The sequence below is a fragment of the Phyllobates terribilis genome, unplaced genomic scaffold (assembly GCF_046119375.1).
Source record: "Phyllobates terribilis strain yellow unplaced genomic scaffold, ASM4611937v1 Scaffold_10__3_contigs__length_209671492, whole genome shotgun sequence".
Lineage (NCBI taxonomy): Eukaryota > Metazoa > Chordata > Amphibia > Anura > Dendrobatidae > Phyllobates > Phyllobates terribilis.
This window is the reverse complement of record NW_027362770.1, coordinates 181,295,188-181,309,017: the sequence shown is the minus strand read 5'-3', so window position 1 is coordinate 181,309,017 and position 13,830 is coordinate 181,295,188. Positions and strand designations below refer to the sequence as shown.

The 13,830-nt window shown below is 44.5% G+C and overlaps 2 protein-coding genes and 1 long non-coding RNA gene across 3 annotated transcripts; 1 reads left to right on the top strand and 2 right to left on the bottom strand.

Moving 5' to 3' along the window:
- Positions 1–526: 526 nt before the first annotated feature.
- On the bottom strand, positions 527–970 carry LOC141164236 (histone H2A.J-like). The gene has a single exon (XM_073649363.1). It carries the CDS (start codon positions 929–931, stop codon positions 527–529), a length of 405 nt encoding a protein of 134 aa, XP_073505464.1. The 5' UTR covers positions 932–970.
- A 249-nt stretch (positions 971–1,219) lies between these two features.
- LOC141164235 (histone H2B 1.1-like) lies at positions 1,220–1,632 on the top strand. Its single transcript, XM_073649361.1, has one exon. It carries the CDS (start codon positions 1,252–1,254, stop codon positions 1,630–1,632), a length of 381 nt encoding a protein of 126 aa, XP_073505462.1. The 5' UTR covers positions 1,220–1,251.
- Positions 1,633–4,163: 2,531 nt separating this feature from the next.
- On the bottom strand, positions 4,164–11,617 carry LOC141164234 (uncharacterized). Its single transcript, XR_012250888.1, has 4 exons — positions 11,566–11,617; positions 10,891–11,101; positions 9,631–9,925; positions 4,164–4,497 (listed from the first exon to the last, which is right to left on the bottom strand). It is a non-coding gene; the product is annotated as an uncharacterized lncRNA (long non-coding RNA).
- Positions 11,618–13,830: the final 2,213 nt, after the last annotated feature.

The window sequence follows — 13,830 nt, the reverse complement described above, 5'->3', positions numbered from 1 at the left end:
TGGCTATGTGCCCCATCCAGGTCTCCATCTTGTGGCTATGTGCCCCATCCAGATCCCCATCTTGTGGCTATGTGCCCCATCCAGATCCCCATCTTGTGGCTATGTGCCCCATACAGGTCCACATCTTGTGGCTATGTGCCCCATCCAGGTCCCCATCTTGTGGCTATGTGCCCCATCCAGGTCCCCATCCTGTGGCTATGTGATTGCCACTGCAATCCCCCCACCTCCTCTCCAACCTACAGTCTCCTTCCCCATCATCCTGTAGAATATAAGCCTACAAAGGCAGGGTCCTCTTCCCTCTGTTCCAGTCTATCATTGTTAGTTTACATTCTGTAAGTAACCCCTCCTCATGTACAGTACAACACTATGGAATTAACGGTGCTATATAAATAATCTCTGCTATAGAATAGATCTGTACGTACAGATAATTCCTGAGATCAGCGGCGCCAGCTCTTGTGGTGACGGTGTGGGTGGCTCTTAGAAGAGCCTTTGGGTTGTGTGGATGATACAGGATCGGCTGCAGCGCTCACTTGCTCTTGCCTGACTTGCTGTTCACCTTGCTGCTCTCGGTCTTCTTGGGCAGCAGCACGGCCTGGATGTTGGGCAGGACGCCCCCCTGGGCGATGGTCACCCCACCCAGCAGCCTGTTCAGCTCCTCGTCATTGCGCACGGCCAGCTGCAGGTGGCGGGGGATGATGCGGGTCTTCTTGTTGTCCCGGGCGGCATTGCCGGCCAATTCCAGGATCTCAGCGGTCAGATACTCCAGCACAGCAGCCAGATAGACCGGAGCGCCGGCGCCCACCCTCTCAGCATAGTTACCCTTGCGGAGAAGCCTGTGCACACGACCGACCGGGAACTGCAGTCCTGCCCGGGATGAGCGGGTCTTGGCTTTAGCACGGACCTTCCCTCCTTGTTTGCCGCGTCCAGACATCACTGCGCTCACAGTTATCAGCAGATAAGAGAAGTCTCTTGTGTGCTTAAGTAGGAAGTCTCCTGCGCCTTTTATAACCTGCTGCTGCCCCTCCATTGGCTGGATCTCAAGTCACCAATGCAAACAAGATTTGTGGAAACACCAATCAGCTGCAGTGGGCGGAGATCATTGCATATATATTGGTCACATGACTTTCTCACCCAATAGAACAGTGATCTGACAGCATTGCTCATTTGCATGGCCGGTCTATAAATACAGCCGCTCTGGGAGGAGCTGGATCATTATTCTCTCTCCAGTGAAGAGAATATTCTGCTATCATCATGCCTGAACCTGCCAAGTCTGCACCAGCAGCCAAGAAGGGCTCCAAGAAAGCTGTGACCAAGACTCAGAAGAAGGACGGCAAGAAGCGGAGGAAGAGCAGGAAGGAGAGCTATGCCATCTATGTGTACAAGGTGCTGAAGCAGGTCCACCCTGACACCGGCATCTCCTCCAAGGCCATGGGCATCATGAACTCCTTTGTCAATGACATCTTTGAGCGCATTGCAGGGGAAGCCTCCCGCCTGGCTCACTACAACAAGCGCTCCACCATCACCTCCCGGGAGATCCAGACCGCTGTGCGCCTGCTGCTGCCCGGAGAGCTGGCCAAGCACGCCGTGTCTGAGGGCACCAAGGCCGTCACCAAGTACACCAGCGCCAAGTGATCTGCTCCAAGCTCTACACCCACAACCCAAAGGCTCTTCTAAGAGCCACCCACCCCGTCTACATCAGAGCTGTGGCTGCTTGTCTGTGTTCTGCAAGAAATTCCGTGCAGGAACGTATTGCAAAAAATATAGTTGACCACCAGGATGGATCCATGAAAGAGAAGTTATGCCTAACCTACATGTTAGACTTCTGAGAAGGTAAGTGCTATTATGGTTGTTAGTCATGCGTCCGATGTGATATATCTGGACTTTGCAAAGGCGTCTGACGCTGAACCACACAACAGCCAGAAGCCGGGACTAGGTCCAGTATGCAGATGGGTGAAGAACTGGTTAAGGGACAGGAAACATGTTTTAAATGGTAGATTTTCTAAGTATGATATTGCCAGAAGTGGGGACCTCGGATCTGTACTGGGAGCAGATGTGGGCGAAGCACAGAACTGTTGGGGATTTTGAATTTCCCGCTCTTTTTACTGTCCCTTTTCCACTTTCTATCATGAGGATGTTGGTCACAAATGGTTCTGATAGTGAAGTATACCCTACATATCCAGCTGTATACCCCCTTATAATGCTATATACCATCCATATAATGTTGTATACCCTTTATATAGTGCTATAGATTCTCCATATACTGCTGTAAATCATCATGTGCTGTATACTCCCCATATAGTGCTCCGTATACCCCCATATATACCAGATATTCAGATCTCGCAGCCCTATATTGGAGACCACCCTATTGATCATTTACAGTCCCCACAAATCCCTGCACCATAAATGAAAAGTGCTTCAGGAACTCATCCCTTCTCCTGAAACACCCTGACCCCACAATAAAGAGGTCAGATAAGGCAGATCACTGGATCACCACCTTTTTCTGCTGCTCCTCTTTACAAAGTCTGAATTCTTTCTGATGCAAAGCTTTTACCTCTACATCAGGTGATTCATCTAATAATCTGTTAGGTGGGGACCACAAGGATCTGGACTGGGAGCAGTAGGGGCCAAAAAGAGGTTTGGAATAATTATCTTTAATCTCTTCATTAATGACCTTGTGAAGGAGAGTAAAGTTCCAGTCTACAGAAAAGAAGGACTTGGGAGTTCTGGTTACAAGTTGAGCAATCAATATCAGGCAGCAGCAACAAAAGCAAATAAGATTTGAGGATGTATAAAGAGATCATTTGATCCCAATGTATTTGTGGCCTCTAGATATTTATAGAGGGGTAGCCTTTATAATATGGGATCCAGTTTGGGGCTCCACGTCTTAAAAGTATTAAAGGTGTCACCTAGATTAACATTGGCATGTTATGAAGGACTCCTGCTGGTCACCTCTCACTTAATGAACCCATTCTCTGAGCACTGGGTCCTAGTGCCCTCTGCCTCCAGTGTTCTCCTGGTAATGGGGGAGGATGGGCTGTTAACTTTCAGTGCTCAGCTGCATTTTCATGTTTCTCAATGTTCAGATCTGCACTTCCTCTGATGTTACACACCCTTTGCTCCCCAGACCAGTGGAGAAACCTGATCAATGAACTTTCAAAGACTGATCTATTTCTTGGTCTGAATCTCACATTATTAATGGAGAAGCCAATCACTTGTTTTTCACAGCAGGATCGGTTGCTGAGATAAATGAACAAAGGACAAGATGGTGGGTATAAAGCACCATATAGATTTATACAGCACTATATGGGGGTTTATGGCACTACATGGATGAATACAGTAATTTTTATTTATATAGCGCCAACATATTCCACAGCATTTTACATTTTAAAGGGGACTTGTACAGACAATAAAACACAATACAGAATAACATATATAAACCTATAAGAGAAATGGTGCACCCCAAAAATGCAACTCAGTGCTAGAGAAAGAATTAAAAGATATATATTTTATTTAGGTATATTTAAAAACCAAAATCACTACAAAAATATAAAAGAAAGATCAATGGGTATGAGGTGAGAGATACATGAAAGAAAGATCACAGAGGGGCATAGGGGCTCTATATATAAGGGTGCATAAGGGTCCTTTGTATTAATAGATGCCAAAACGGCAGTATTCCTGGTTTAAGCCACAAACATGCATGGACTCATAGGACAGTACCAGTGCCATGCGCACAATTCAAATAGCAACCTAGTAAACAGTATACACATATATGTGCGCTCGCCACTTAACATGAGTCAGGCTTACCCATATGTATCCCGCTGTGATCGCGCCCCGACGCGCGTTTCGCGTGGTGGGCTTCCTCGGGGGGCGGTGTGGTATGTATGAGGTCTCATGTCCATTTATATCCTCAATCAAAATGTCCATAACAGCCATTGGTGATGGCGCACGCGAGCGAAATCCCGGCGTCCATAGGTCAGTTCCAGCCATCGCGATGACGGCGCGGGTCAGGAAAGTGTTTCCTGTGATGTCATTTCCCGCGTCGCATCGTATGGATGCCTTCGGTGATGATGGTGCTGCAGGGACCCACAGCACGTGCGCACATCCAGGTGGCCATTTTCCTTATGGGCAAAAATGAAGGGCAGAACTCACCACTCTCTCATCTTAAATCATTGTCCAATTAGTGGGTTGTGGAGAGTATTGGGACCGGGGGACCAAGAGAGGAGCATAGAGAGACTACAAACGGGACAGTCACAATCCGTATGGGAACAAGTAAATCTCATTAAATGGGACATCACTCAAATGCAATATGCGTTGGCATATGTGGTCCCAAGGAAGACAATCCTATATTTCTTCTGCGTTCCCAAATCTAGGACTGTGTTTATCTCCATATGCGCTCCATTTCTCACAGGATCCCATAATGGCTTATAGAGTTGAGGGTCACGTCCATCAATAGGTAGGGTATATAAATAGAGACATCAAAGATAATCTTGTATCCAACTATGGAATGTGAAAAGAGTATATAAAAATCAGTTAAAAGAACAACATACAAATTTAAAACCATTTGGAGAGAGAGGGACAAAAACACGGATTAGCTCTTATAGAAAAGGTGAGAACGATAGTTTTTCATTTAGCCCAGAGGAGGACATGGTGTCCAGAGCAAAAATCCAATGACAAAAAAAAAATATATATATATCTTTTAATTCATTCTCTAGCACTGAGTTGCATTTTTGGGGTGCACCATTTCTCTTATAGGTTTATATACATTATGATGTGGTAAAATCCCCTCTTTCCCCATGTATGGGATAACATGTGAGTTAATCACCCGTTGCGTAGGTATTATGCATATATTGACTATACTGTGTATTTTCACAGCTATTCAACCTGAACGCATGGACTATAAGGCACGTGAGAAAACGTGGCTTACCAAACTAGATGAGGTATTTGGTGAGGAATCATGTGTGGTTTTAAAAACTGGAGAGACTGAGGACTTGATTACTAAGTTAAAACAACTTTATAATAAGAAAACATGGATATGGTGGAACAAAGCTTTCCTAGAGAGATATATTAAGGGACTGATTCCCCGAGGCCTTCGCGTGCAGGTTTTTCCTTCATTTACAATTGAAGATGAGGGGTTTAAGAAGGAGTGGGAAAACCTATCTAACTGCTCCAGGGGGTACATGGAATTATTAATCAAATCCAATATGACCACCCTGGAAATGATTGAAAGTGAAATCAACTCAATCCAGGTGACTTTGACAGAAAAACTTGACTCTGAAGCATTGTTGAAGGTTAATAAAGATCAGGAGGGGGACTTTGTGATATGGGAAAAAGAGATTGTGAATTCTAAGTCTAAAAAATATCAAAGGGATCTCTTGGATTACGCTGAGAACCATGTTTATAGATGGAGGAACAAACAGAGGTCGAACAATGCGACCCCCAGACCCCGGACACACTCTTTCTCATCCTTATCCTCAATGGATGAGGATCCCTCTACAAGCGGTCAGTTTGGCAATACTTATAAAGAGCGGATTGGTCAGGCAAGGCAAGGATCTAATAAGGGCAAAAGCCAGAATAAACGCAAACTAACACCACCCCATTCCAAGGAAAAGAAGCCCAAACAAAGCAATAGTTTAGAGGTAATCAACCTTTCTGAACACGTATTAACCGATGCACAACGGGAAGTACTTAGCTTAGGTCTTACTTTTGTCCCTGATAACAACTTTGATTCTTTTTTAGCAATAAAAGACTTACAACTCTTTCTAAGAAAAGTAACTTTACGAAAACTTCATACTCGCCCGGTGAGTGGACAGGACCTGAATACCTTACAAGAGGAGGAAGCATTAGCGGCATTGGAGGAGTTGGCACAAGAGAGTATCCCTGCTGCTACAGGTGCCTTCCCGTCCTCGGTGTTGCCTAGATCGACCACGACCCCCCTTCTCCCTGTGCCCCCAGATAGAAATATTTAACAAACTTGTTAATGAGGATTTTAAAAGGATTCCCAATTGGAGGAGAAATGATAATTTGACGGGGGTCCAACATAAAGCCCTCAAGGAATTGAGGGGCATGAAGGATGTGGTCATAAAACCAGCAGATAAGGGGGGCAATGTGGTGGTCTGGCCGGCTCGGAGGTACGAGAAGGAGGCCTTTAGACAGCTGAGGGACCGTGAGGCATATACCCCTCTTACCCATAATCCCTTGAGTGACTTCTCTCAAACTCTAATTGATATTCTGGAATGAGCATTTGCACAGGGGATCATCCCCAAAAAAATATTTGATGGGTTGGTGGTACAGTGTCCGGTAGTCCCTACATTCTATTTACTACCCAAAGTACATGAGAATGCTCTCGAACCCCTGGGACGTCCGATTGTCTCTGGCATAGGAGGGCTTTGTGACCCTGTGTGCAAATTTATTGAACACTACTTACATCCTTTGGTCGAAAACTTGCCCTCCTATGTCAGGGACACTACGGACGTCCTTAGAAAAATCGATGGTCTGTACTTGGATTCAGATATGACCCTGGTTACTGCGGATGTCGAATCTCTGTACACCAGCATTGATCATTCGGATGGATTGGAGGCAGTAGAATTCTTCCTTAGTACGAGTAACCTAGACTCTGCACTATGGCACCTTGTTTTGGAACTCCTACAATTTATTTTAACTCATAATTTTTTTACATTCAAAGACCGCTTCTTCTTACAGAGACGAGGCACTGCGATGGGGGCGGCGTGTGCGCCGTCGTATGCCAACCTCTTTCTGGGATATTGGGAGAGGGAGGTTGTCATTGACGGCGCGGGTGCCTCCTCCCATGCGCAGTGCTGGTACAGATATATAGACGATCTATTTATCATTTGGCAGGGGTCGGAGCCTGGGCTTCATGACTTCATCTGTGAACTCAATAAGAACAAAAGAAACATCAAACTCACTCACAAACACTCGAGGAAAGAGATTGACTTCTTGGATGTGAAAACAAGAGTGCAAAATAATGGTGCGCTCCAGACGGATGTGTACCGGAAGGAAACATCAGTAAATTCCCTCCTCCATGCAACATCGGCACATACTGTACATACAATCCGTTCAGTACCAACAGGTCAATTTCTTAGAGTGAAGCGTATCTGCTCCTCAGAGGAGATCTTTGAGGCTCAGGCTCGGGACCTGTCAAACCGATTCTTTGAACGCGGATACAGTATGAGAGCTGTAAAACAGGGATACCATTGTGCCAAAAAAACACCTCGAGACTTGTTATTGGTGAATAAAAGTAAAAACTCCAAGAAAGATCCCCCTTTGAGATTTATCTCAACTTTCAACAATCAATGGCCGAGAATGCGACAAATATTACAAAAACACTGGCCGATTCTCTCTACAGAACCTACTTTGAGGAGAATCCTTCCTGACCATCCATTACTTACCGCAAGGAAAAGTCGGAATTTGAGAGACATCTTAGTAAGGAGCCACTATGTGGCAAATCCTCCGAACCCGTTCGGTGCTGGTGTGCAGAGATGGGGCTGTTTTCCATGTGGATCCTGCATGGCATGCAGAAGCATCACTAGAGCTGCCTGTTTTTCATCTTCTGATGGGGGTAGGGACTATCGGATCACTCATTACATCTCTTGTAGTACGAGTTATGTTATTTATCGTGCCACTTGTACTTGCAACCTCCATTATGTAGGACTCACGTCCCGACAGTTCCACATACGAGTGAGGGAGCACATCAGAGACATTAAAGCCGCGAGCACGGCTGAGGATGTCTCTGTATTAAAAACCATCCCAAAACACTTTAGGTTACACCATAAGTGCAATACTGATGAAATTAAATTTATTGGAATAGGCAGAATATTATGTGGTATCAGGGGAGGTGACAGAAAGAAAATCTTAGCTCAACGAGAATGTCGTTGGATTTTCGCTCTGGACACCATGTCCCCCTCTGGGCTAAATGAAAAACTATCGTTCTCACCTTTTCTATAAGAGAAACATAACATAACCTTCTTTTGAACCTGCTTGGACATCAATGTATAAATAAACCTTTTCTCTTTCATATGTGTATGAGATAGAGTGAACAGGGATATGGCTCTGAATCCCTATATGAAAATCTACTTATATATTCTCCCTGTGAGTTGAGCTTTTTTGTCCCCCTCCCGTTCCCTTCTTCCTTTTCCCCTCCCCCCCTTTTCACCACTTATTCGTTTATAATGTACTGATTATGCCCTCTTATCTCATGCTATCCAAGATCGTTTATAAACCCCTGTACATATCCTCACTCTTTGCATTTTTATCCTCCCACTGGAGGTTGTGTGGCTTTAAGCTTATGAGGTATATATATATATATATATATATATATATATATATATATAGGGGGTGTGTCTTATAGATCTTATGTATACGAGGCGTTCCCCCCCCCCCCCCTTTTTTTTTTGTCATTTGCACATTCCCTCTTTAGGGGCATTGTGCAGGCATTATGACATAGTGGGGATGCTCTTTGTGGTCGGTCATTGTGCTATGCTTGCTGAGACCACTGATTTTGGGTCTGTGAGATGGCTATGGGGCGGTGGAGTGCAGGCTTGCGTTCCACGAAACCGGAAATGACGGCGGTGGAGCGCAGGCTTGCATTCCAAGAAACTGGAAGTGACGCCGCGGTGTGGATCACATGACCGGAAGTGACATACGTGGAGCGCAAACAGCGTTCCACGGCGTGGGAATGGAGCATACTGCATGGGAAGTGTTAGATTGTCTCGTTTTCAGGGGGTCTTATAATGGATTTTTCTATGTGGGGGTCTTAGATGTGTCTCCTCGGGGGGATCCTGCCTTGGGGGGTAGGGGATCGCTGTCTGCCCTTTATGGGGCGTTTGTGGATCGCTGGGGCATGTATGTGTGGGTGGGTTTAGCTCCTGCAGGGGGCATTTGCATATACGAGCTTTAATTGGCTAAAGTTCGCTGCTATTTACGGTGTTATCCAATGAGACCAGATGTGTCTCAAGGTACACACATGGGAATTATTTGGATTAATTGTACCTGAACATACTTAAGGCAATCAACCTGTGGCCATTTTGCCACTGCCTTTTCTATATACCTGCATGGAGGGTTACCATACCCTAGACCATTGATAATAATTTTTCTGTTACTCCCCTGATGAATCACTTGATGGTGAGGAAACGCGTTGGGAAAGTTCTGTAGGGTCCATGTAGGGCTGATCAGATCTTTAGGGTCAGCTGTGGACTGCCCTTGTCAGGGCGGGAGCTTTGGGGTCCTAGGGACAGCATATGAGAACAGGGCATTATAGGGTCAGAGGTGGATGACCGCTGGATTAACCCTGTGCTATTCTGTGGAGAAATTCGTGCTGCAGGACCGGTGAGATTGTTCCTTTTCTTTCTACTTATGAATTTCCACTGTTTGCATATGATAGTCTCTCTCTACTATTAAGGAGTAAACATTATTGTAGTAAATTAAGGAACATATATCTCCTGTTGTATTTTCTGAACTAGTCCACCCCACTGGGTGAATAACATCCCTATTTGTTTGTTTGTGTGTATCTAGATACTATTTTAGATTTTAATTATCCCATTAAAAGTTATATTTTAATTCTGCCATTTTTTGCTGTATATGTTTTATTGTGAGTCCGTAAAAGTGGCGTAATACCTCTGACAACATTGTTGACAGCAGTGATCTGGGTGTCCGAAATGCTTCCAGGGGTCTTCCCCCTGCTGATCCCAGGTCATTTGAGCACTCTTCCCATCGATTTGGGCAATTTTTAGGCCCTCTGCAGACCGCCGGAAAAATGCTAGTTTCCCATAGACTTACATTGGTCTCGTTACTCGGTCCTAGCACTCAAGCATTCCAATTTGCTCGACCCGAACGACGAGTACCCGAGCATTTTAGTGCTCGCTCATCACTAATAACAACCTATTCATACAACCTTTTTCTTGTAGGACACCTGTAAGGAATAAACAATAAACACAATTAAAACAATCAGCATCTCTTCAGCTGGAGTTTTTCGCACGTCTTCAATCAGATGTCTCTCACTAGGCTTTAACAGTTATTTTTTTCTACAAAGTCTTTTAAGGAAAATCAATAATAAAACAAAAATAAATAATAATAATAATGTTTAATAAAACAGGCACAGTAATGTCAGTCTCTTCAGTAGCATAATTCAGCACAGATTAGATCTTTTCGCAGCGCACTTCTATGCATACACAACCACCGGCTTTTCCTTCAATAATACACAGCATTCTTTATCCTGCATGGAGATGAAGGGGGGAGGGTTTGATGAGGGAGAAGATCCCTATGACATGATTCCTTCCAGTCCTTATCTTCCTGCCCAATAATACTCCACACTGTTAGCTCAGGGAGTTTATCTAACCTGTGTTTAGCTTCCCTCCTGACTTTAATTCAGTTCCCTTGAGATACAGATCACACACCCACTTTCTCTTCGGCTTCAGCCAGACAGTAAACAACTTCCCAACAATCCCCCTGGGGCTTTGCTAAAACACTCCCTGTCTCCTGTGACTGTGTTAACGTGTAACCCTCTAGTTGCTGGATGCATTTGGAGCACAACACTTCCTGTCTCCTGTGCTTGTTACTTCTAATAGTTGTTGGATCCTTTTGAAGCAACAGCACTACTTCTGCATGTCACAATAATGTCCTCTACCCCACATCCATCATAGTGTCCTCTGCCCACTCCATCATAGTGTCCTCTGCCCCACATCCATCATAGTCCTCTGCCCCACATCCATCATAGTTTCCTCTGCCCCACATCCATCATAGTTTCCTCTCCCCCACATCCATTATAGTGTCCTCTCCCCCACACCCATCAGAGTGTGCTCTCCCCCACATCCATCAGAGTGTTCTCTCCCCCACATTGTCTTCTTTCTGTGTACTGGGAAAAAAATAAACACTTACCTCTCCATCTCCAGAGCCTCGGGCTCCGAGTAACAGGCCAGATTGCCCTCATTATTACAGCCCAGAAAGGGTCCCACGCCATCTCCGCTGCACCGGCGGTATGTCTGCTCCTGGCCGTGCATATCCATGTCATAAATGTCTGAGAAATTCCCCTTCACAGTGAACCTATCAGCATGTTTTCTACATATGTTTTGTATCGCCACATCTGTAACTGTAATATTAAAAAAGCCGAAAAGGAAAAAAATAAAATGGCAGAATTCCTGTTATTTGGTTTCTTCATGTCCTAAAAAAATACAATTAAAGGCAATCATAACTTCTCATGGATTTCACCAAAATATCAATAAAAACTGCAGCTCAGTGCACAAAAAACCTCTCACACAGGTTCATTAATATAAAAATGTGATCTGTCTCAGAAAGTAGCGACACAAAATGAATTTTCATTTTCACAAAATTCTGAATTTTCTTAATTATTAAAATGTAAAAATATCTTGGAAGTTCGGTCAATCACTACCACAGTCTTGTGGAACGGTAGAATTATGTTGCCAGATCATCTTTACTGCACAGCGAACACCTTAAAAAATAAAACCCAAATAACAATGTAGGTCGTCCCTTTGGATCCACCCCCCCCCTTTTTCAGTACATTTATTATATGGTAAAATTAATGGTGTCACTTACAACTACAGCTGGTGTCTCAAAAAACAAGTCCTCACACGGATAAGGTGATAGGAAAATTACACAGTTTTGGCTCCTAGAAGAAGGAATAGAGCAAGAATGAAGTAAGGGAGGGGATATGTACAAAATCCCTACCTTGCCAAATCCACAAGTCAAGACAAATTAGCATATAAGGTGGATATAAAACTTAACTTTTACTATCAAAAGATAAAAACTGGCAATCCTCAATACAAAATATTGACAGTACACATAATAAATACATAGAACACATAAAACTGAGAAAATTGCCCGTGTCCCTGTATGGGATCATAAACTGACAATGGTCAGAAAAAATGGCATCAGCAAATACCAAAAAAAGTTACGTTTTATATCCACTTTATATGCTAATTTCTCTTAGAAGAAGGGAATTAAAATGAAGCTACAAAAATGGAAAAACCTCCCCGTCATGATGTGGACTGTGCCCCCAGGAGTCCTGCGCTCAGTTGGGGTATACAGGGCGCACGGCACAGTAGTAGCAGAGATCCATAGATCCTATTGTAAATACGTGTCCGATTTGCTGCGGATTTGTAACCTGTGAATTGTAAACAGCAGTAACATAACCAAGCCTAGAACATGGATCTGGTACCGGAACCAAACTGCAAAAATAAGGCTCTGATCACATTTGTGTCTGTGATTTGTCAGAAGCCTCCAACACCTCTAACACATACTTGCAGGTGTTCACTGACACATCTATAACTGAGTGTATAGCAGTTTCATCCAGCAGACACTAGATGGCGCTGTGGTTCCCGGTGACGTCACCGCTCCTGCAGCCTCTAGTCATTAATAGCAGCGCTCAGCATTGCCGGGTGCGGTGGCGCGCGCCTGTAATCCCAGCTACTTGGGAGGCTGAGGCTGGTGGATCGCTTGAGTCCAGGAGTTCTGCGCTGCCCTGTGCTATGTCGATCAGGTGTCCGCACTAAGTTCAGCATCAATATGGTGACTCTGGGGGAGCTCAGAGCTACCAGGTTGCTCTAATGAGGGGTGAACCGGCCCAGGTCGGAAACAGAGCAGGTCAAAACTCCCGTGCCGATCAGTAGTGGGACCGCGCCTGTGAATAGCCAGTGTAGAGCAGCCTGGACAACACAGCGTGACACAGACTTTATATACAAATAGCAAATAAGAATTTTATATCGGGAGATCATTATTAACCCTCAGTCACATCTGGAACAAATATCATTACATTGTTGGTTTGAAGGTGAAGATAATGCAAAACACAAAAATGTATATATTTAACCCCTTACTGGCCCAGGGCGTATTAGTACGCCCCAGGCCATCACCCCCGATTCAGTGACGGCTCCTGCGGTGAGCCTGCACTGAACCAGACACATGTCAGCTGATTATTACAGCTGACATGTGCCCGCAACAGCCGCAGGTGGAATCGCGATCCACCCGCAGCTGTTAACCCTAGAACGCATGACCATAAAAATCTACACTTTCACATACCTGGGGCCTTTTAGGCCCGTGTGCAAATAATAAATAAATGACCAACTGGAAATGACAAACAACTATATACCTGAGGAATACCTAGAGTTTCAAAATTCGAACTAAAGAAATCTTGCAGAAAATAGAAAACAATTAACAGGGCGGGCCTGCGAGGCCTCAGGTATGCGTTCTAGGGTTAAAATGTTAAATGCCACTGTCAATCTCTGACAGCGGCATCTAACATCGCTGCGCCGGAAGCGCGGCATTAGCCCCGCCCATCGGTGACCCCGTCACATGATCGCGGGTCACCGATAGGTGGTCATGACAACTCTGGGTCTGCAGCAGACTCCAGTGGTTGTCATGTAAAGATTACTATGAGCACCACCTAGTGGTTGGCGCTCATAGCACAGGAGCATTTCTGCTAAATAGAGGTGATCTGCTCATCGCCTCTATGTAGCAGAGGCGATCAGGTAATTGCTGCTTCTAGTCTCCTATGGAGACTATTGAAGCATGCAAAAAGTTGAAAAAAAAAATGTTTTTAAAAAATGTAAAAAGAATATAAAAGTTTAAATCACCCCCCTTTTGCTCCATTCAAAATAAAATAATAAAAAATAAACCCCACATACACATATTTGGTATCGGCGCGCTCAGAATCGCCTGATCTATCAATATAAAAAAAGAATTAATCCGATCGGTAAACGACGTAACGAGAAAAAAATTCCAAACACCAGAATTACGTTTTTTTGTTCACCGCAAAATTGCAATAAAATGCAATAACGGACGATCAAAACATCGTATCTACCCCAA